General features: G+C 53.2%; 1 protein-coding gene across 1 annotated transcript; it reads right to left on the bottom strand.

Moving 5' to 3' along the window:
- Positions 1-3541: 3541 nt before the first annotated feature.
- On the bottom strand, positions 3542-18334 carry PDGFRB (platelet derived growth factor receptor beta). The gene is made up of 22 exons (XM_009959065.2): positions 18286-18334; positions 16575-16871; positions 15860-16129; positions 15450-15577; positions 14926-15100; positions 14147-14339; positions 13819-13934; positions 13152-13278; positions 12778-12989; positions 11969-12063; positions 11544-11676; positions 11032-11136; positions 10813-10923; positions 10285-10438; positions 8732-8898; positions 8357-8475; positions 7041-7163; positions 5503-5614; positions 5127-5226; positions 4904-5009; positions 4161-4399; positions 3542-3692 (listed from the first exon to the last, which is right to left on the bottom strand). The coding sequence occupies exons 1-22, from the start codon at positions 18332-18334 to the stop codon at positions 3542-3544; spliced, it is 3282 nt and encodes a 1093-aa protein (XP_009957367.2).
- Positions 18335-23355: the final 5021 nt, after the last annotated feature.

Here is a 23355-nt window from a genome sequence, read left to right as displayed (position 1 = left end):
AGAGATGGGCCCAAGCTGTGGCATGTGTCCCTTTTTGGGGGGCTCAGTTTGGGTCCACCTCTAAACACAGAAACACACCTAAACAAAAATACTCATCATCGAAACTAAAAATCCCGGAGGGATCGGTTCCCTTCAGAGTCTCACTGGAGAAATTATGGCTACAAAACTGATGAGCCCAGAACAACCGACCTTTTCTCCTGGCCCTCACCCACCGGGCCATGCAGGGACTGGAATGTTGGCAGCAGAGAGAGAGGGAGCGGGGGCCTGGACCTGGCTCCCTGAGTGGAGAGATCTTGTCTGGGGGGCTGCTGTAAGCCCCAGCCCTGCCAAACCCTCTCTTTGAGGGGTGTTGCAGGGATGATCAGCAAAACATGTTGGCTTTGCCCAGCTGCCAGCCTGTTGCTGTCTGAGAAGATCCGCTCGCTGCAGTGGGTGTGCATGCCCTCGCTAAATGGTGACGGGAATAGTTGGGCAAGGACAGGAAAGTACCACAAAGTGCAAGACTTGGCCCTTGCGATCACGGGGCCAAAGGCAAATATTTGGTCATACCTCTCTGGAGTGGAGAACAGTACCATTTTGCAAAAACTCTGGCGTACCTGCTTTAAGAAGGAAGAGGGAGGTGGGGTTAGCACCCTATCAGCAGCCAGAACAGGTTTTGAAGCAAAGAATAATTGCAATAAATCTACAAATGGGACAAACCACAATTGGCATCCAAGTGTAGCTAATGCCCAGCAGGATACCTGAGTTCCCCCAGCAGGGAGAAGAAATAGATCTCTGCTTTCAAGACTGTGGAAACTATTTGATAGTGGGAAATTAATAATTTAATTAGTAATTAATCTGTACAAGATCTGTGAAGCAAATAAGCAAATGGCCAAAGACAGGGTGAAAAGGGGTTAATGGATGGCAAAATCTTTGGGCTGGACGGAGGTAGTAAGAGTAGCTCTCCAGGGTTGTTCTTGATGCTAGAAGTATTTAATATTTTTATTAGTCAGTCCAGCCCAAAAATAACTGTTAACAAAATGTGCTGATGACCCAGTGTCTGGAACAGTGGAGAGTATCTTGGTTAGAAATGCTGGAAGAGTAGAAAGATGTAGGTGCTTAGATTGGTCAGAGGATGACTCCAAACTACCAGTATGTTGTGTCTGGGAAAAGGCCAACATTATCCAAAGCTACACGAGGCAAGTTAAATCCAGTACGGACCAGAACTATTAATGCCCTATGCAAGGTCTAAATTTGACCTCATCTGGAGTACTGGGTACTTCTAGTCACCTTTGATAGAGAAGGACAAATTAAAAATGGAGCTGGTGCAGACAGGGGCTATTAGGATGATCTGATGTGCTATCCTATGGGCTCAAGTTGCAGTGACACAGATCCTACCAAGCACCTTACATGTTAGAAAAATAAAGTGATCTGACCCCAAGGATCTCATAAGTTACAGCTTCTCTGCGGTTAGGATCATTTAATGAACTGTGGCCACAGAAGATGGCTCCTTCATTACAGCCAGGAGGAACAGAGCATGGAAAAACAGTTGTCATTCACAGTGTGTTTCCTATGGATGGTGGGGAGTCTGACCACATGGGCTGAAAATATACTCCACCGGCTGCCAATAAAAGTGCCATTTCTTATGTTCACATTTTACTGAGGACATCAGCCCACAAAACACCTACTCCTCTTTTAGCTGCATAAATGGCAGCATTGCAATGATAGACAACTTAAAACAGAAGCTGTTTTGATGGGGATTTCTGGCAGAAGTTTTATATTTTGCAAAAAAAAAAAAAAAGTCTCAGTGGCTCTGAGGTGGTAGAAGCTGAGCAAGATGCTGATTGAATTTCTGAATTTGTAAACCTGCCTGTGCAGTTTTTGTAGGATGCAGAGAGATGTGCGTAAGTAGGGCAATGAAGGGGTTAATAGGAGTGGGGGACATGCAGCGAACAGAGCTCTGTGCAAGGCAAGACTTCTCCTTTCAGAAAAAAACCCTGCTAGTTTCTATGGTGTCAAAACTGTAGACTTTGGGGTCCTGCTCTTATCCCTGCAGAGGCGGGGCTCACGACTGGTTTCAAAAGCCTGGTGTTCCTCCTGCTTTGAGTCTCCTCATTCAAGTGCCAGCTGAAAGCACAAGAAGTCCCTGTGAGAAGTGAGGAAGGAGGTGAGAAGCAGGAGGAAGGTCTCTACCCTGTCGTTCTTTAAAAGACTTTCTAACAGAGAGGAATCCTCCCCGATTGCTCTTGCTCTGCTTGGTTCCCCATAACACTTCGTCCACGGCCCTGGCAGGCTGCGAGTGGCTATGTCTGGCCCCTAGAAAGTAGAAGGGTGTGAGATACAGTTCAGCTGTGATCCAACAGCTTCCTAGCCTCTCTCCCTCTCTCTCTTTTGAGATATCCCTGGGTTGGTGTTCCGGCATCCTTATTGCTCCCCACAGTCTTGCTATGACTCAGGAGGGACCAGTGAGACCTCCCAGCCTGAGAAAGGGTGTTCAGATGAACAGTCTATCAAAAGGAAGCCCTTGCTTCCTAAAGATAAGGCACAAAGATTTTGCAGCTGGCAGGGTTATATGATTTCCCAGCAGATGAGCTGGGCTTAGTGGCAGTAGATTAATGAATAGCCATATTGCTTCCTTATACTGGCCCCGGCTAGTGGATTAATATATTTGTTCCCTTTCAATCTTCGATGGAGAATAATTAGCTTAGTGTCCTCACAGACGGTATGAACAACACTGGACTGCCCTCTTTGCTACTACAACAGAGTCATTGTGAGAGCATTTTGAGTTCCTGGCATGCCCTTGGGGCTCCTGGTGCCATGCTAGGCACAAGGGGTGTGACAGCCCTTCTAGGTGGGTGCAGAGCTGTGCCCCAGAGCCATGGGTACCTGTAGTGCTTGTGATGTTTTATCCACTGTAGAAGAGCTGTCAAGAAAGGAAAACAGTGATTCAGTATCTGTGAGATGCTGGCTAGTCTCTCTAGGACTTGGCTGTGCTTGGAGGAGATTCTGCCCAATGTACTCTCAATCTCCAGCAGCTGAAGGTTGGTATTGCAGGTTCTCCACAACCCAGCAATGGGCTCCAAGCAAGTCACCTGTCCCAGTGACATTTCACAGAACCATGGTGGTGCTGAGACCATCAGAGAAGTGCTGGTGCAGAGGAGACAAAACTCATTGTCATGGAGGGGGAAGAGGCTGGAGTATCATCTTAGCAATGCAGAAAGTGGCGTCTCTTGAGGAGATCCAACCCACGTCTTCCACTTTAAAAGAAGATGTTGGTCTGTGAGATGTCTCCCTCCTGCAGTGGTTTGATCACTGAGGAGGATGTGGCAGTGATCTGGAAGGTTGATGGCACTGAGCCACCTCTTTGTAAGGAGGAAGGGGATGGCAATGGGGAAAAGTCTTTAATTCCCCACCCAACACTAGGAGACAGGAGGGAAGGAGGAATGCTGGGACAGGTGGAGGTGTCCCGACGTACAAGCGCAAAGCATGGCTCTCTGTGAGGTTTGGGTCAGCCCCTCAGCTGGCCTCTCTGTAGGGAGATGCAGAGTCAGCCCAGCTCTGACTACAGGAAACTCTCCTCCACCTCTTGGTGCCCTGTGGTCGGCTCCTGGCAGCCTGGCTGCGGGTCAGATTCCTGCTCCTCGTCCTGCCGGAGGCCCAGAGGGCTGTCACAGGATATTGTAGACGATGTGTTGGCCTCATTCAGCATAGAGCTGAAGGGAGACAAGAGGGAGAGAGAAATGAGTGCCTTGTCCCAAGTCTCCTGGTGGGAGAGGATTGCTAAGAGCTGAGAAGCATGTTGAGCTCCCAACAGCCCCGCTCTATCTGACTAGCTTTCCACAGGGGAACACACAATATTGGTTGGGTCTACTCAGCCCTGAAACACAACACAGAGCCGGCTGGGTTCTGCAGACCGTGGGCCCCTGTGTGCCCTCCTGCTTGTGAGTATGGGGCCAGCACACTTGTCCCCAGCTCATGTCCCAGCTCCTCTGATTCATCTCCATCCCTGTGGGCTCATGCAAGGTCCCAGCACCTCAGATGGGGGTGACACTGCCCTCCTTTCCCAGTAACCCCACCCCTGGTCTATCCCTCAGCAGAGCATCCTCATTTCCTCTTGAGGCCCTCATTTTCAGATTTGGGCAGTCAGGGGAAGGGACAATATCCAGAAGCAATTTTTTTACCTGGCCCGACTGATGGAGACCTCCTGAGGGAGATCACAGGTTGCCTCGGGTTTGGGATCGGGAAGGGGGATGATATAATCATTCTCGCCCCCGTTCTGGTGCACGGCTGTGTAGAGGATGCCACCGGCAGGGGAGCTAGTAGTGACCCTGGCATTGTTCAGCCCAGGGATTGTGGGTCTTGTGCGGACAACAGCGGGGTGGTCACTCTTCATGAACTCTTCATCCACCTGCTGGTACCTCTGCTCTTGCAGGGCAGGTTACCAAAGGAACGGGAAGGTCTTGTGAGTGGAGTAAAAGCACTTGTGTTGTATTTGCTTTCCCTGTCTGCTAGGCTTTTTCTAGAGCAACTGGCATCTTCTAGCTGTGTTCAGCTACCCTGACTCCACCAAAGACAAGTCATGAACATTTCCCAAGGGAGAGATCAGGGGTGCAACTCCACAACTCCAAAATATCAAACAGTTGGAGGCAGGTTTTTGGTGTCCTGCCAGTTCTGATTTCTGTGGTTGCTGAGATACCAGCTGCCTGTCTGGCAATGTCAGTTGATTCAGCAGCGCCCCCAGGATGCCCAAACCACCTTCGTTGGCTGTTCCAACTAATGCAGCCTTAGTCATGGCAAAATCCTCTGGCACAGCAGCACTAAACACTGGTCTCCAAACCCTGACTGAGGGCCGTGACCAAGGCAGCACCCTTGACAGAGCACCAACCCTCTTCTGTCCCTCCAGCACAGGGTCCTTTGAACATACCTTTCTGTAGCAATCCACCAAGAGGTTCCCCATAAGCACCACCAGCTGTGAGAAGGATGGTCTGATCTCAAACTTCTCCTCCCAGCACTTCTGCATGATATCATAGCTAACAAGAGGGAAAAGAGAGCACTCCGGTGACTTAGTGGGTGGGGAAAACAAAGGCAGAAATGTTTCTGTAGTTTGTGTAGGGTAGGTCCAGGGCAAATGTATGGGCAGCACTTACATTTCATCAGAAGCGTGGGTGGGTTTCGACATCCGATAGCCACGTTTGATGGCATTGTAGAATTGTTCATTCATAGGCAGTTCGGGGTATGGAGTCCCTCCTGGGTGTAAAGGGAAAGCAGGAAATCAGACTGGTGGTTTGCCTGCCACTCCCATGTCAACATGCATGTCACACCAAGGTTTCCCTTTTTCTTTACCTTTCCTGTTTCATTTCACTTCCAAATTCCAACGTCAGCATGGGAAAGAAGGAGACAGGGAATGAAGTGCTATTCTGACTGGTGAGGTTGGGACTTGGGGATCAGAAATGGATTTCTATTTTCTCTGGGAGGGGATCCTGCTATCAGACCTACAGACACCATGATCTCCAGGGCACGTACCAAGAGTGAATATCTCCCAGAGGAGGATTCCGAAGGACCACACATCGCTCAGGGTGGTGTAGAGGTTGTTGAAGATGCTCTCTGGAGCCATCCACTTAAGGGGCAAGAAGGTCTAAGAGGAAAAATATGAAACAAGAAGAGTGTCAGCTGCATCTATAACACTTGTTTCAACAGGTGAGATCCTGACACCCAATTTACAAGTGGAGAAGACCCTTCAGAGCTGCCTATCAGCCCAATTCATCTGCTGATGTCTGCTGTCAGAGGCTTCTTGGGACCAGTTTCCTCTTTCCTTGTGCAGAATGAACATAGCAGGCAGGAGGAAAGAGTGGGTGTGCTACATCCATTTCCATCACTGTCTGCCATGATGTGTGGTCATGGTGCGAGTTCCCTGTTCCCTAGTTCTTGAGGAGTCCACTGACTTGCACAACGTGACCACAGCATTCCTGAAGGGAGTCCCAGACTATCTGGACTTTGCAAACCTGAGATCAGGCTGGAGAGGGCTATGGGATGACCAAAAAAGAGCCGAAGGACACATCCAGCTTTTTCCTGCTCCTGCTCTCTCAGAGTGATACAGGAAAAGGAGCCTCACTTGACCAGCTTATATGCAGCACTGACTGTGCTGTTCCTGGGATTTGCTTGCACAATGAATACCAAAATAATCTCCAGGAAGGACTGCACAGGGGCCCAGTTTCATTTCCCATTTCAGAAGGAAAAGCAGCTATGGCAATTCTGGACTGGAAAACCCTAGCCCCTCTGCAGGAGGGTATCCCTGCCCAGGCACTGAGTGCCTGTCTGCCATCCCATGCAAATGGGAGAAAGCATTAGAGAAGTTAAGTAGTTCATGGAATAGATAAAGATTGGGGTTTGAGGGGCCTGGCTCCACTCTCAGCTCCCTCAGCCTCAGTTTCTCTGGGAATTATGTGGCCTGCTTTGCTTGGGGTTGCACATTCTCTAATGCCCCAGGGCTGGAGTGGACATGCTGTTGTTGAAGTCACAGGGGAGGTTCTGGGGAAGCTCAGTTACAGCCTCATCCTCTCCTGCCTCGAAAGATTGGAGATGCCTTTCTGGAAAGTAGCTGCTTGCAGGAAAACACTTCCTCTTAGCCTGTGGTCTAGTGGTTAGAGCAGAAGTCTGTGAACCTCTCCCCAGAGTGGCCAGTGACTCACTGCAGTACTGTCAAGCTGCCTAACCTTGCACTCCTCCTGCCTGCAGCTCAGGACCAGACTCAGTGCCATGCAGGGAAGGGATGCAGCACTGCTGCCAGTAATGGGCTGTACAGGGAACAATCCTTAGTTTTGCTGCTGCTGCCCAGGTTCTTCTGTAAGAGCCTGGAGAGATGGGCATGCAACTCTGCTACTCCACAGTGTGCAGAGCACATCAAGTGCAGGATGGTTGGCTGTTGACACCATGTCCTGGGAGTCCTGCCCTGTCATCACTCCTGGGCACGATGATGGACAGGCGACTCATGGGCGAGCATGTAGGGGGTGCCGTGCCCAGAGCCCTGGGAAGAAGGGACTTGCATGGCTCCTGATACTCACGCTGCCTTTGGAGATATAGTTGGAATCCCTCATGATGTCCCTCGCCAGGCCAAAGTCACAGATCTTCACCAGCTTCCCCTCACAGATGAGGACATTCCTGGCAGCCAGGTCACGATGCACACACTGTAGGGGGGAGGCAGGGCATTATCACTGCGAGGGGCCCACAGACAACCTGAGGAAGCAGCCCAGTTCCGGCACTAGCCCATTTCTGGGGCTGCAAGGACAGGAGTCACTTCACATCATTTGAGGCATCTCCTCCACCTCTAGGGACAACCACAGCTCAAAGCCACTAGCAGAGCTACCACATTTTCACTGCTCGCCTGGACTGCTACCCCTGTGACAGCAACAGGCACACAAATCTGGCAAGGGCAATTTGAACAACGCAGCAGAGAGGGGATTTCCAGGTCCTGACTAAGCAAGGGGGCTGCTGTGCTGCCAAGGAGGGGATGTCTCCATGTCTGTTGGACAAAGCCGACCCAAAGACATCACAGTTACACCAGCCTAGCTTGTGCCTCCTAGTTTGTCAGTATGTTGGATGTTTTCCATATGAACAGCCTTGAGATTTGCTCAAGACCCTGCCAGACACTACTAGTGAGCATGGTGATATTACGCCACTAAGCAATACTGTGGGAAGCTGTGGGAATCTGGGAGCTTTTCTTCTGTGCTCCATGAGGAAGCACTGACCATGCACTTTTGGGGATCAGACTGTTTGGCTGGAGGCAGAGAGCCAGGAATTTCTCTCCATACCCCTTCTCTTAGCCGTGGCCTGTGTGATGTTTCATAGAGTGCAACTGTATTACTACCTGCCCCAGGCCAAGCCAGACCTTACAAAATCCCAGAGCCTAGTACTCTGTGGTGGCTTAATTTCCACTAAACAAGCACTTCTGAGGAGGCCTGAGGGGCTCAGAGCATGTGGTGCAATAGGGGTGTCCGTGGCGAGTAGTAGCCCTGCTGTGGAGTGCCTTGTGCTTTAGCACGGGGAGGTTATCACTGTTTGGTCATCTTGGTAAACAGGGATGATATAACACCACAGCTGTGCTGCACATGGCTTGGGAGGAGCTCAGAGTTAGGGAATCTGAGGTCATCTGAAGCTCGATCTAAGCCAGGGTTAGCTGTCACATGCAAATATAGTCATGCTGATCCCCAAGGCTGTGTTTCCAAAGAGAAGCGGTCAGCAGCTCTTCAATTGCACAGCCACTTCTCCCACGAGGAGACTGAGGGACAGAGGGACAGTGAGCAGAAGCTGACCACAGGACACGGCAGAGTATTGTTGGCCTCCACCACTGCAGGCACCACAGACCAGCTGGCATACGTACGTTTTTGGAAGCCAAGAACTCCATCCCATTGGCCACCTGGAAGCTGAAGCCCACCAAGTCCATGTAGCTGAGGAGCGGAGACTCGTTTATCAGTGTCACTCGGTCTGTTCTTTCAGGAGCTGGCGGGCAAGCAGAGAGAGATGTTGGCATTACTCAGCACACTCGTGGGCTGCCCACCAGTGGAAGGACCCACTGGGATTGCTCTGCCTCCAGCAACAAAGGGACAGAGCTGGGAGCTCCCATCACAATCTGCCACCACTGCTGGTCTCATCCCAAAGGTGACCTTTGCAATATGGACAATCTGCCTCTGCAAACAAAGGCATCTAGTGCCCAAAGTGCAAGCGCACCTCCCTCCCGCTGTGGCTGAGCTGTTACCTGATGGGGAGTAGCTGTCCAGCTCATACGGGGTGCCGTAGTTAGAGGACTCAATGTCAGCGTACTTGACTTCACCCTTCATGTCGGACATGGGCACATAATCCAGGGAGTCATCCTTGCTCATGTCCATGTAGCCCCCGTCGCTCTCAACAGACAAGGAGAGGTGACTGTGGGAAGAAGCAAAGAGGCTGTTCAGACCCAGAGGAAAGAAGGAGATGCAGGGGATGGGGGCAATGATTTGTGAGACTGCAATTCCTGAACCCTCAGCCCCAGCACTGAAATGTCCCACACAGCAGGGAAAGAAGCCCTGCATCATGCATGCAGAGAAGTGCAAATGGCACTGGAGCCCTCTTTCCACCACCTAACAGCTCAGATGTCCTCAGTGCTAATTTAAACAGCCCTGCCATGTTCTCCTGTGGCTCTCCAGGTGTCCTTGCCTGCAGGCTGAAACTTCTCATACTCACCTTGCCGGGCAGAGCACAGACTTGGCTTGGCACATGAACTTGGCACTGGGGAGGGCACGAAGGGGAGCCAGGGCCGTGCAGACCCACAGGCTCCCACAGGGCAGGAGAGCATGAGGCCCGAGCCAGAGTGGACAGGCAGAACCCTCCACCTTGGCTATGCATGTTCCCAGGCTGGCCAGGAGTGGCCTGGAGAAGGCTGAACTGAGCGGGCAGGACACAACCCTCTGTCTACAGTTAAACCTTCCCAGTTTGGATCAGCAAACATCCGCACCTTTGAGCACCTCTCCCTTGAATGAGCAACAACTGCATCTGGGACGCAGCATCTTGAGGCCTTCCATGTGCCGGGGCTGGGCAAGGGAAACCCTCTGCATGGCCAGAGCGGTGGGGCACATCCCCACGGGCTTGGGAGACTGTGCTTAGTGCTTGAGAGGATCTCAGCTGCCTTCAAGCAGAAAGTGCTGGGGGTAGCTGTGCTGATGTCTTAATACTGCTCTATTTTGCTATTGTTTTGGCCTGCTGGAAGGAAATGCTGCTTTCTAAGTTCCCATGGGACCGTTTCTTTGCACTGATGTGCCTGCATCCCTTACAGCTGGCAGCCAGACAAAGGACCATTTCGCTTTCCTTGTAGCACCTTTTGTGCAACTGTACTCCTTCCAGCACTTTTCCATTAGGCTTGGTAGCAATGCAACCTGCCCTGAAAGGGCAGAGCTGGCATCTCTGAGGGTTAAGGCATGCTGGGAAACCCTTCATCTCTGTATTTAATGCATAGCTCTGGTTATGCCAATAAAGTTAACGATGGCAGAGAATATTCCCAACTGGCATGGAGCAGCTGATGTATGTGTTAGCAGCCTCAGCCTCCAGGACACACAGATTGCCTCTGCTAACTCCCTGTCTGCCAGAAGCTGTTTGGAGGTGGCTGGTTGGCACACAGGCTGGTCTTACAAGGTAACAAAGCAGCCAGCTGTGTCCCAGTGCTGAGCCAGCGTTTATTGTACTGGTCTGGAGGAAATGTAGATATCCTTCCTGGCAGTACTAGCAGGAGCTAGGCTGGGGTAGGCACCAGGGAGGAGAGTGCTGCTTTCCAGGTACCTCTGCACATGGTCCTCCTTGGCAGTGTTCCCGTACACCTCTGCCTCTCGCCGGGCCTTCTCACCGTAGGACTGCAGAAAGGTGTGCTTGTTACGGTGCAGGTAGTCCACCAGGTCCCCATAGCGGCAGTACTCGGTGATGATATAGATGGGCCCTGGTGGGATAGAGCACCCATGTCAGCCCGGCCTCAGCCCTGCTTGCTCCCCGGAGCAGCGAATTTCATCCCACAGGGACATTATCAGGTGGCAGGACATCTGGCAGGGCCAGGGGGAAAAGCCACCTTTTTGGTACTGAGTATTTTTGGAATTTGAAATTTGTGTTTGGGTAGGGAGGTGGGGGTTAACAGAAACATGCCTTCTGCGTTTCAAACAGGTTGGAAGGAAAGGCTTTCAGAGGCCTACAAGGCTTTCCTAGAGGAAGGGTGAATCATTCTGAACCAGAAAACAGGAATTATTCTCTCTGAGGACAGTTCTCCTCCTCAGCCCAGGGCAGCAGGGAGAGGAGACAAGGTACGCAGGGCTGAGCTACCTCCTTTGGTGCAGGCCCCCAGCAAGTTGACGATGTTGAGGTGAGGTCCCAGGTGGCTCATGATCTTCAGCTCGGACATGAGGGCTTGCTTCTCACTGCTCCGGGCGGTGGCTGTTGAGGAGAGTTGGTGTGAATGACAGGACAAGGAGGGAGCACATGGGCACTCTTTGGCCTTGCAGCTTTTGGATGGGGGAAAGGGGTGGTGTGGGGGCAACTCACACTTGAGCATTTTGACCGCCACTTTCATGCTGGACTGCGAATGGCTCAGGCCGTGGGCTGTCGCCTCTACCACGCGCCCGAAGGCACCAGAGCCAAGAGTGCGTCCTGCAAAGAAACAACAAGGTGACAAAGTTGGCGATGGCCCTTGAGGAAAGGAGCTTGGAAAAGACAAGTCCCCTGTCTGAAACCACACCAGCCTTGCTGCAGTCACGCTGGTGGGCATGGATGGTTGTGAGCTATGATGTCTGGGGTTGGGGCTGGTTTCCATATGGCTGGGAAGGGAAGGACCTGCCAGCTGCAAGAAAGGATAACCAGAAATAACACAGTGCTTCACGTCAAAGGGGGCAGCTGGCCTCCCACTGCAGTCCCCTTGTCCCAGGCCCACATTTTATCTCCAAGGATCTCTGTGCCTTTTCTGAGTTGGTCTCTTTTGGAGATCCCAAACTCAAACCCATCATTCCAAGACAGCCAGGACCCCAGGGGTCCATCAGTGGGACCTGCAGAGCCTTTACCTAACACCAGCTTGTCCCTGGGCACCTCCCAGCTGGAGTCGTAAGGAAGCTGCATGGGATCCACATAGATGTACTCGTGCCCATCGGAGCTGACTGACTCAATCACCTTCCAGCGGATTTCATAACGAGGTTTCTGGAAAGGGGAGCAAAGCGAAAAGAGACATCTAAGAGGCTGAAGGTCAGAGAGGGCACGGGGTATGTGGATGGGCTTTGTTAGGGAGTCTTTGGACCCTGCAGCCGTTGCCTCGGTCCCCATCTAGCCTACAGATGTCAGGGGCATGTGGAGACTGATGGAAGCCCTTGGTCCCTAGCATGTGTGGGCCATAGTCAAGCCCCTGCCAGCAGGAGCTCACAGCTTTGCTCTTCCCAGCCACCCTAACACGGGGGTACCACTATGGCAGTCTGGGAACACTCTCCTCTTTTACCTTCTGCCACAGGACAATCAGGATGATCAGGGAGATGATGGTGAGGACCAGCAAGGCCAGGATGACAGAGATGATGACCACCTTGAATGGCAAGGCTGCAACGATAACAGGGACAGCAATCAGACTCCTCCACCTCTGCATGGCCTGAGTACCCTGGGAAAGGAGAGGACAACAGCACAGAGGGGTCCCTGCACCTTTCCCCTTACCTCCTTTAGCCACTGTTCCCCTCCTGCTACACGCCTTCCCACCAGCCATAGACCCTGAGCTCTCCTTTGGGTTGGAGCAGTCCCTGTCCTGTCCTCCTGGGCAGAGCTGCCCAGCACTTGGGTTGTTATAGCCTGTTGAAGGCCTTGCTGCCTTATGAGAGATTTGACCATGGGAGGGTGTAAGGAGCTAGAGGGGCTGGTTTGCTTGGCAGAGAGCTGGCAGCTCCAGGCCTGGGCTTAGACCATCCTTCCTCGTATTTGGGATGCTCAGCGCATGGATGTTAGAGTCCGTGGCACCATCTAGTGACCCACGGGCTAATAACAAGACACCGGGGACCTGCTCAGGTGCTGTCATCTTGCCCCCTTGGAGGGATGACCTTGATATGGTGGGAAGAGGGTGTTCATGGCCGGGGGACATAAGGGCTCCAGACTGCTCCTGGAACAGCTTTCCTGCTCAACCCAGGGCAGAAATAGCCAGGCTTCCTGGCTCTGAGGATTGCAGTCTCAGAGGACAGTGCTGGCTCCCATCACCTCCAGGCTGGAGACACAGAGAGAAAAGTCTAGCTCCCTGCCACTGGCTCAAACACTTCCCTTGGCGCTCACCGTGTGGGACCAGGGTGATGTCCTGGGAGTTGGTGCCCAGGAAGTTTTGCACAGTGCATCTCAGGAGCAGGGGCTCGTCCACCCTGTGCAGCTGCAGGGTGCTGTTCACACGGTACACCTGCAGCTCTGCGTGGTACGTGGCATTGGTCTGCAGACCGATCTCTGTGGACTCATTCCCCAGCAGCCGCGTGGGCTGCCCCTTGGTGCTGCACCTGGTTTGGGGGAGGATAAAGACACCTGAGAGGGAGCTGGGACCATGAGCCACCATGGGATGCCTGGGTGTGTGGGCCAGCAGAATACAACAAAATAATAGTCTATTATTCTAATAAATGCGAGAGTCCAGCCATTCCCATGGGCTCCATCACTTCACTTACCATTTGATGTCGCTACAAGTAGACCAGCTGATCTCCGGCTGGGGCATGCCTTCAGCAGAGCACGTTACGGTCTGCTCCCCACTGCTGGCACTGCTGTTCTCCTTGAGATCTATCACTTTGGCTGGCACTGAAACCAAAAGACAGTGATGGGAATTAATCCTCCTTTCTGACTCCAGGATAGAAGGAGGATGTGATTCCACTGTAACCCTAACATGGCCTGGGGGTGAAGAGACACTGAGGCAGGACTCATCACATCAATCGTATTTTATTTTTGAAAGCTAACAGGAAAAAGAGAAAGGTTTGAGGGGGATTATGGAGGAGACCTGCCCCCATCTAGCTTGCTTGGAGAGCAAGGTGAGCACAGGGGAAAGTCCTGGACATCAGAGCTGCACAATCATCTGTGCATCTACTACCTTGGGCCAGGGCATGAAGGCCAAGCTGCTGGTGTCTGCACTGCCTCCCTGTCCCCCTTGCCCTGAGACCAAGTGTGAGATATTTCAAATGAGCTTGTTCCTTGCTTGAATGCTCTTCCTTTAACCAAAACCACTTTGTAGCTGTAGTCAGAGGAGTAAGGGCTTCAGCCCGAGGGTCCCACGGCAAAGGATGGAGCCATCCGCTGAGACTGCCCCCACACTCCTCAGCCCCAAGTCTGCATGCCCGTCCTCACCGTTTATCTGCAGATGGAAGGAGAGCTCCTGCTCATCATCCTCATTGGAAGCCCGGATGGTGTAAAATCCTCCTTCTTCCTGCTTCACCCGCACCAGCACCAAAGCCGTCTGGTACCTGGAGGAGACACAGTCCCAGAGCGCTGGGTGTGGGAGAGTACCGGGGGACTGACAATGCTCAAAGGCAACCAGCTCCCACCCATCTGAGGCATGCTCGAAAACCACTCAGAGAAAGGCATTAAACCGCCAGTGATGTCCAACCAGCAATTTGGAGATTTCTTTGTGAATTAACTCCTCGCTGCACCCCGGTGAGGAATGATGAGCCCTCACCTGGTTTCTGACAGGTTCCTGCTGGTGATGGTGAACTCGCTGTTACTCTCCATGGTCAATGTCTTGTTGTTCTTCAGCCACACAATGCTGGGTTGCGGGTAGGCCTCCACCTCCACCTGGATGGTGTGGCTCTTGTGGACCTCAGCGTATATCGTGCTGGGCAGGCGGGTGTGAAAGCGCACAAAGCCACGCTCTGAGAGGGAGCAGGAGGGATAGTGGGGTCAGAGAGAGAAACAGCACCCTCTCTAGCCCTTTGGACAAACATGGATCCGGAACAAAACACCCTGAACACCTAGAAGTGGTGGGGCAGCTCCAGATCCATCCCTCAAGGTTTCAAGATTGTGTGTGAGGGGAGTGTAGGTGCAGAGCCACACCAGAGCAGAGGAGCTCATGGGGCAGGCAGCATGTGGGGAAAAGGCTGTTATCTTGTGGAGATGGGGCAGGTTCCTTCAGATTACACAAAAGAAAGACAGATGCAGATAGGAGGTGACAATATGACCTCACATTTCCTTGGCACTGCACAGTGCAGAAGAGCTCTTATCCATACCCTCTTAAAGGGCCAGAAAAGCCACGGTGGGAGATTTGGGATATTTTGAAGCCAAGAAGTAGGCAGGGGTGACATTGGGTTAAGGGCTGGCTTTTTGCCATGGTCACTTAAGGCAGAGGCAGGGAGAGAAGAGAGCTGGAGGCTGTGCAGAGCGAAAAGGGTGTCACCCTGCAGCATCCTGCCTGGATGGCTGCATGGTTTGCTGGCTTTGGGCCCGTGGGCAGCAACGCACCGATCACATGGACTGTGATGTCTTTTCTGTCCGTTTTCTCATGGTAGCCCTCAGAGACGTTGCAGACATAGGTCCCACTGTCCTCCAGCTCCGCATTCTGGATGATGAGGATGGAGCGGATCTCGTGGGTGGATCCGGGCAGGAAGTCAGTCACTGGCTCCACAGCCTTCCCTGCCTGCACAAAGGGGACAGGAGGTATGGTCTGAGAAGTCAAGAGTATGTTCTGCCATTGGAGATACAAAGCCAGGCTCACACAGAGGGAGAAGTAGGGGGTAGAGGGTCCCAGTCTGGCTGCCACAAGGACAGGGAACGTGCACTGATCAGAGGCCACTGAGACAGACAGCCTTCATCCAAGGATCTCCCCATCAAGCCTCCCTGTGTGGCAGCAGCAGCATCCCACAGCTTCTGCCGTGGGGTGAAGCTTCCTATGAAGCTTCACCTAGGATATTGACGAACGATTGCCATGGGACATCTGGGTGAAGGCTGGAGCTGCTGTCTGGAGCCTGTGGGGCTGGAGCACTCACTTGCTTGCGGGGATAGTCCCAGTTGAAGTTGACTAGCTCGTTGCCGCTCACGGTGCACATCAGGGTAACGTTTTCTCCCTGACGCACTATGGTCTGCACTGCACTGATGGAGACGTTCACAGATGAGACTGTGGGAAAGGTGAAATAAAGGAATGAATAATGATGGAGGTGTGGGTGGGCACCCAGTCCATTTATCCTGAGTGGACTGGTCCACTGGAAAGTCGCTTCCCTGAGGAACAGAGATGACACTTTGGCAGAACCCATTTTCTAATGGAGACAGGACTAAATGCAGCCTCCAAGCTCAAGGGCATCGCTAAGGAGGCAGGGGGAGAGCTTTGCTGTCCCATGCCATTGAGCTGAAGGATCAGCCACAGCAGGAGCACAGGTATGCTAAGACAATGGCAGCTCACCCTGAATCCTGTAGACGTAGAAGGTGTCTGAATCCACCTCCTGGTCATCCACGATTGTCCGGCAGAAATAGGTCTTATCCTCAAAGAACCCTTTGAATCCCTGTTGTGGGTCATAAGTAGCTGTGATGGGGTTCTCCACTTTTTTCTCATAGAGGGTCACCTGCATCTGTGGGTTGGTCACACGGCATGGGATGACGGCCTCTGTGTAGCCTGTGATGAAGATGAAGAGCTCTTCGGAGGTCATTGGGGGGAGGAAGACTAGAGAGGGATCTGTGGGAGAGAAGGAACACTGGTTACAGAAAGCTGCTTAAAGCTGAACCAGGGCTGCTCTGTGCTCCTCCAGGACTGCTCCAACACAGGGCTCTGTCTCCAGACTGGTGGGATGCTTCTTCCCTTATTCCCCATGGCAAAGTAGAGCTGCCATGTCATTGACTTGCCAAATCTCTCCCAGGAGGGTGAGAGAGACCCAGCCACTGCTGCCTAGCACCATTGCCTCCCCCACCACTTGTCCCAACACACCACACATGGGCCCCTCCCATGACCTGGCATACCAGAGATGTGCCACAGCCAGATGACCTGCAGTGAGGGCTCTCCTGCAATGGGAGGAAGGATTTTGGGAGGCCAAGTGTTTTGAGACAAAGATAATTCAAAGCCTTCTTTCTCCTGGTTGCTAAACCCCATGGAAATGCAGCAACAAGGACGTGCTGTCCCCTACCTGGAACGTAGATGTACAAGGCGTTCCTCTCTGCTGGCTCTGGAGCCTGGTCAGGGCTGTAGGCACACACATACTCCCCGGTGTGACGGCCTGTCACGTTCCTGAGGGTGAGGTTGCTGACAAAGACACCATCCCTGTGCTCGAGCGAGGCGGCCAGGGGCTGACCCTCCCGCTCCCAGACAAGTGCACCGTCCCCATAGCACAAGAGGGAGGTGGTGCTGTGGAGGCCGAGGACAAGCTCAGGGTCTCTGGGTTCGATGTGCAGCCTGCTGAGCCCAGATGTTACCTCTAGCAGACCTGGGAGAGGAGGGAGATGAGATCAAATTGGATTCCTCTGAAATCCAAGGAGAAACATGCTGGAGCACAACCTCATGCCAATGTATTTGGTTTCTAGTGTGAGCCTTTACACTGAAAAATAACCTTCCCGGATTTGTCCTCCTTGGCGTAGCCACCACTGACAAACACATGCTCTCCTCAGAAATGCCCTGTCAGCCTAGACCTTGGTGGGTCACCCTTCATTCCCTGTACCTCCTGAAACCCTTACTGCAGAGGAAATAAGACATCACGGGGTTTAGCAATGTTCAAAGTTGCCCATGTTGTCTGTGGCAATGCTGGGTGGAGAACCCCCCCTTTTATGCTTTAAGTACATCTGGCCCCATCCAACTTTTCTGCGAGGTAACTGCACCCCCAGTGCCACCCAGTGCTGCCCAGTGTCATTGGGCAGAGAGGAGCATAAAGCTGGCTCAGGAAGTATTTGGGGCAGCCGTTGAATCTGTGACTGTGAACAAAGCTGTGCTGGGAGGCAGCCATGCTGTGATGCTGTTGCACCAGCCCAAGGGGCTTCTTTGGTGAGGATGGGGATGGAAATGGGGGTGACCTGGGCCTCCCCAACATATTTGCTCACATCCTTGGCTTTTGTGCATCCTGTGAGCTGGTCCAGATGTCCCCGTGAGCTGACAGTATAGATTGTACTGCTGACCCCAAAACGAGCCTGTCTCTGTAAAGGCAGAGGTAGGTCGCAGATGCACCTTCAAAGGTTTGGAAAGACTATACGTTTGGCAGGCAAGGATGAGAGGAGGAGATGAGCAATTCCCTGCTTTGCTGGCTGCCTCTCCACAGCAACAGTGTCAGATGGGACACAGACTAAGCTGAAAAAATGTCGGTTTGTAAGAAAGTGGAAAAGGAATGAAAGCAAAACCTTGCAGGAAATCCTTTGGAAGCAATAGAGCAGGGCAGGGCAGCTGGGGACAGCCCCCAGGCACTCGCAGCAATGCTGTAAACAGCCCAGATGCAGCCAGGTGCCCTGTCTGCCTTGCTGTAGGGGGTTATTGTATATATGGGGTCTGATCAAATCCTTCCTGCTGTTGGGGATGTCCATAATGTCCAGCTAACGTGGGTTCTCAGGTGTCTGCAAAGGGCTGAGCACACCCGACAGTTCTCCTCTCTGCAAAGGTCTCCTCCTTCCACCCAGCTGGGCATCAGCATGAAGTGAGTGAGGACTTTATATCCCCCACACCTCAGGACTGGGTCAGCATGAGCTCACAGACCCAAGTTACTAAGAGGGACAGATGTGCCTGGAGCGTGCTGTGCACCTCTGTGCCTCCCCATGGCATTGCCCCTTTCCTCCCCCTTGCCCTGGAGTGAGCATCCCAGGGTGGCAGCCCTGTGCAGGGCCCAATCCTGCACACACCATCCCAGCCACAGCACTCACTGGTGAGGATGAGGAGGCAGAGAGATTTCTTCAGAGAGGAGTGCAGCATGGCGGGCTCCGTGGCTCGGTGGCCGAATCCTGCCAAGAGCAAAGCGGGATGAGTACAGCGCTGCTGGCAGAGGAGTAGTCCCTTGGCCAGCCCGGGCAGGGAGGTCCCCAAGCCCCCACCCAAGCCCCGGGCTCCCTTCTCCACCTCAGAAACCTCCCATCTCTTTCCAGTTTTCAGCCTTTCCCTCCTGGTGGGGTGGTTGGTTCCCCCTCACACTGGATCTGCAGAAAGAGCTGTTTCTAAGGCATCTCCCACTGGTAAACAGTAATTTTGCTGGAGGCTCCAGCAGTTGTGTCAACTCTTGCTCATCTCTGCTTGAAATGCCGCTCCCCCCGCTGCAGAGCCCTCCCTTTCTTACTCCCTCTGCTCTACTGCTTGCCTTTTTTCCCCTCAGTTTTTGCTTCCCTCAGTCCGAGTGAGATAAAACTTACTAGAAAACGGATCCCCCTCCAACCCTCACACATTTTCTGCTCCTTCCAATGAAATAAAACAAGCCCCAAACCCCTGAGTTTCTTGTATTTATCTTTCAAATATATATATATATTTAAGGGAATATTTAAGAGGGCTTTTTAGTTAAAAATCCCTTTTATCAACATTTCTCGAGAAATCTTTTCCACAGATCATTTTCAGCCCTCCTTAGTGCAAACCAGAGCTCCCCAAGACCAGTGGGGTCTGTCCCCCCATAATGGGGTGACAGGTAACCCTCCCCATCGCACCTGCAGAGACAGGGATGAGTGTTTCTGAAAAGCAAAATGAAGAAGTTAGCAAGGGGAAGAGTAAGGGGAAAGGCTTCCTCTGTGCCTGGACAAAGCTGGGGGGGAAATGAGTTCAGTAGTCCTGAACTTGGGGATGCTCCTGCATGGAGCTGAACTTCACGGCTCAGCCATGCTGCAATCTGGGGCTGAGGTCCTGCCATGCTGCTGGGCCACCTCCCCTCTCCCAGCGCAAGAAGAATTTTGAACCTGCTCCCAAGGCAGACCTCGAAGAGAAGCCGCTGTGATGCCGGCACAGAGTACTGGGGAGCTGCTTGCCAGGCACGAGGATGGCTAGTGGCAACTTGGACTTGCTGACCTGGCCCCAGGCACCGACTCTTACTGAGCGGCTCTGCTGCCTCTTGGCCCTGGAGTGGCCTCCTGGCCTGCTTGATGTTAAGGAGGAAATGTTTTTTAAATGACGTGTGCTTGTCAGATGTTTTTATTATTCTCTTGCTTCGGCTCAACAAAAGTCTGATCTACCAGCAAACCCTTCCAGGTCTGTAGCTTATTCAGCAGCTTCCCTTTCCCCTCTCCAGAAAAGCCCCCCATGATTCCTTCTCTCTTCTACATTTGCCAGAGGGGATGAGAGCACCTACAGGGAAGAGCTCAGGGTGGATAAGATGAAAGGACCGAGGTGAAATTCGGGCTGTAAATGAATGTGAGCTCACTACATCCATCCTCAGAGAGCACCAGACTGCAAGAGAGAGGAGGAGGAGGATGGACAACCTAATCTCACTGCCCCCCAAGCCACTGCCTTGAGAACGATGAGCTTTGTTTCCCAATTCTCCTTTACAGAGGTGTGTGATTCATCCATTATTCAATGTTCAAGGTTGTAAGGACAACTGGGATCCTCTCCTTTCATCCCTCCCTGCCTACATCCACAAGCCAGGCTGTATTCCCCATCCCCTGCCCGCCCCCAAAATGTCCACCTGCCAGTAGCTAAGGTCTTCCCAAGCTCATGCCCAGCTTTTAGCTGCCTGTCCAGCTTCAGAGCTGTCACTGTTAGCCCTGTTGTGGGTGATATCTTGGCTTCCTCTGCCCACACAGACAGGTCCCTCATTCCACAGGTGATCTCTGTGGGATCACTGGTGGGGCAAGCCACTGCTCTGCCAGAGCTGGGGAACTGGACATGGGTGCATGCTGATGCTGGGCTTGCATGGGTGTTGCTTCGGCGAGCAGTGAGAGCCCTGCAGCCTCCGCCTGCTGCCTCTGGCTGCCTCCCCTGTGTTCATAGCTGGTTTTAATAAATCTGCTGGGTTTGCAGAAAGGCATTTTTCTCGGAGATGCTTCCCAAGTGGAGTGGGAGGGTGGCAATGTCTCGCAAAGAGTGGTGACCTCTCCCTTGTTTGTCTGCTCTGAACAGTGTGAGAGGCACCCTCAGAGATGTTGAGCTCTGCCCTTCCTGCAGGATGCGCACAGAAGGCTAGCAGAAGGAAAAACCTTTTCTCCCTGTCAGGGGGACATGTGTGCTTGCACATATGGGTGCACACAGGCTTTCACAAGGGATGCAAATGTACCCAGCTCATTGCCTGCCTTGAGAGCACTTGCTTCCCTCCTCAATCTCATCTTTTGTTCTCAGCAAGAGCAATAAAAAGCACCCTATGAGTGCCAGACAAGGAGGAGCTGAGGTAGGTACAGCCCCACTCAGTGGTCCGAAACCAGGTGCTTAGATGTTTTGCCACCCAGCGACCCAAACACAGGCACCTACACGATGCTAAGCTGCCTTGGATTACTTCCTCCCAGCCCTACGGGTGAGCAAGGTGCCACAGACCCCTTAGACTCCTACATCCTTCCCATGGGCCAGGACTTGAGCATTTTCAAGCCATGGGACCATTTGCCTCCACCCACCCCGGCACATGCCTGGAGTCCAGGGAGGTCCTGCAGCAATGCCATGTCCAGTGCCTTTCCCTCTGCTCTGCCGCAGCCTCCCACCTTGCAGCTGCTGGTGTGAAGTCCCAGCCCTCCATCTCTGCACTGTAACCCTCATCATCCTCTTCTCCCCACCAGCACAGGTACAGATCTTCCCTCTGCCCCTCTCCCGCACCATGATACGAGGACAAGCCGTCCCTGGCCCGGCAGGGCAGGGAACTTTTCTCTTGAGCTGCACTGTTTATTATTCTAAAAGAGGAATTTGGCTGGGAGAGGAGACAGGAGGTCAGCTGGCTCGCGGGGTGGCTGGGCTGGCTGGGCAACGCAGCCCTGCGCCTACATTCAGCCCCACATGCCCAGGGGGCTGGGGTCCTTGGGGCCACACTGGAGCTCTGTCGAACGCCGCGGGGGAGGATGGCTCCCCACCAGCTCACACGTCTCTGCTCGCCTCCGCGCTGCGGCCCAGCGAGGCCAGGAACTGGGCACCGCAGGACCATGAATGTCTGGGAGGGTTTTGAGTCCAAACAAGACACAAAGACAGGCGACTGTCCCTGCCCGGTGACACAGCCACATTGTCTGTCCTTATCTCTCCTCTGTAATCACATCAGCCAGGCCGGTGGCGTGCTGCACGTGTGGTTGTAGGAACATACCCAGCAGCCGCTCCTCCCCCGGACACTGAGAGCAGCGGGTGGTGTTTGCAGGCGAGACAAGGGAGAGCTGAGCCAGCTCTGGGGCTGTCTGGTTTCCCAGCCCACTGCTGTGCTGGTGAAAGAAAAGCGTGCCATAGCTGGCTGGGGCCAGGCACTGCTGAAAGCCTGTGTGAGCATCTCTAGCCTCATGGTTTTGCAGCGTATTGCGTGGGGCGATGGGATAAACAGGGGCACCCCAATATCCCTGAGCAGCAGCAGTGCTGTGCAAAGGGCACCCCGGCCCATGGAGACATGCTGTCACAGACAGGACACAGGCGAGAGGGCCAGAGCAAGAGGTCAAACAGCACGGCCAAGACCATACAACAGGACCGTGGCCATACACCAGGACTGGGATTCAAGTCTCATGATTCCCCATCTCATGACTTCACAGCTTCTCCAGAGCAGCCTTCTCCCATTTCTCCTGCATCCCAAATCTAATGACAGCTGAGCTTTCTCCTCTGCTTCCTCTCCCACTCCCCCACTCATTGCTGTGAGCGGCGGCCGGGGGCTGATGTCTCTGTGGCTGATGAACTTGGACAGGAATTTCTGCAGTGGGAGCAGGGCTACGCCCAGGGTTTTGGATATGAGAAAGAGCCACATCCAGCCTCTGCTGGGGATGGTCCCACCTCTATTTAGGGAGGACCATTCCCTCAGCCATCTCTGCCACTCCTTCCCACCTTGCAGTGTCTTGCTAAGGAGCTCAAGCATCACCAAACTTTATTGATTTATTACTGTTCCCCCACTCCAGACCTATCTCTTGTTTAAGGAAGTTAGTAATGCCTTTACTAACACCCAAAATATGTTGTGTGGGCTCAGTCTTGACTGTTCTTGGGTAACAAGGCAAGAATTTCCTTTGACTTTTCTTGCCATGCCCTGCCACACCTCTGAGCCCCCTTCCCTCTGTGCTTGCATCCAGCATGTGTACAGTGCAGTGCTTGTGGCAGAGCATCTCAGCATGTGTGTCAGCCACTGCTGGCATGAGCATCACATGACACTGTCCATCCCTGAGCACAGATCACTTGGGACAGGGCCATTTCTAGCCCTGCAACTGCCTTAATCCATGGCAGACCTACACAGACGGGCATCCACACCAAGGAGACCCTCCTGATCCACTGCCCTCCTACCCAGCATGCCTAGACCACATTTCTTGCCTCCCCTCCACAACCACAGAGCCCTGTAGACAACGAGTATCAGCGCCCCACAAGCACCCCTAGAGCTGTGGGAGATGGGAACCAGCCTGCAAAGCTGGTGCACAGGGAAGGGGGTGGCTCAGCATGCCAGGGAGGGGGAGAGCTGCCCTGACAGACACCTTGGAAGGAGCTCTGGTCCCTACAAACCATCGACCACCAGCAAGGGGATGTGCTGTCTGATAGAAATCAGGATGCACAGCCCCCTCTCAGCAAAATCCATTTACATTTCCAGGGACAATTCCTGCACCCATTGCCCCACGTTGCTCTTCTTCCCCAGTTGTGCCCTCCTTGCCTGAGCCTCCCCGCTCCAGTGATGCTGGGCAGAGCTGCTGGCCGCTGGCCCAGCCTGCGAGGGCATCTCAGCTGGTGGCAGCATGACCATGGCAAAGGAAGGAGCAGAGGAGCAAAGCCAGGCCTCTTACACAGCTGCTGGCCCTTTCTCTTCCTCTGGCTTTCTATTTCTAGCCCCTTGCCTTGCTAGGGCTGTGCTTCCAGGCGATCCCACAATGCTCGCTGGC

Source organism: Leptosomus discolor, chromosome 10, assembly GCF_034619465.1.
Source record: "Leptosomus discolor isolate bLepDis1 chromosome 10, bLepDis1.hap2, whole genome shotgun sequence".
NCBI lineage: Eukaryota > Metazoa > Chordata > Aves > Leptosomiformes > Leptosomidae > Leptosomus > Leptosomus discolor.
Note: the sequence above shows the minus strand (reverse complement) of the source record. Positions and strands in the feature narration are given on the sequence as shown.

Excerpts from the sequence above, each read along its gene's own strand:
- PDGFRB (XM_009959065.2), bottom strand. The coding sequence starts at position 18,334 with ATGCTGCACTCCTCTCTGAAGAAATCTCTCTGCCTCCTCATCCTCACC. Across the intron at positions 11,137-11,543 it reads CAGGGACAAGCTGGTGTTAG|GACGCACTCTTGGCTCTGGT; the intron begins GTAAAGGCTCTG and ends GTTTCTTTGCAG. Across the intron at positions 5,615-7,040 it reads ACTATATCTCCAAAGGCAGC|ACCTTCTTGCCCCTTAAGTG; the intron begins GTGAGTATCAGG and ends TTTTCCTCTTAG.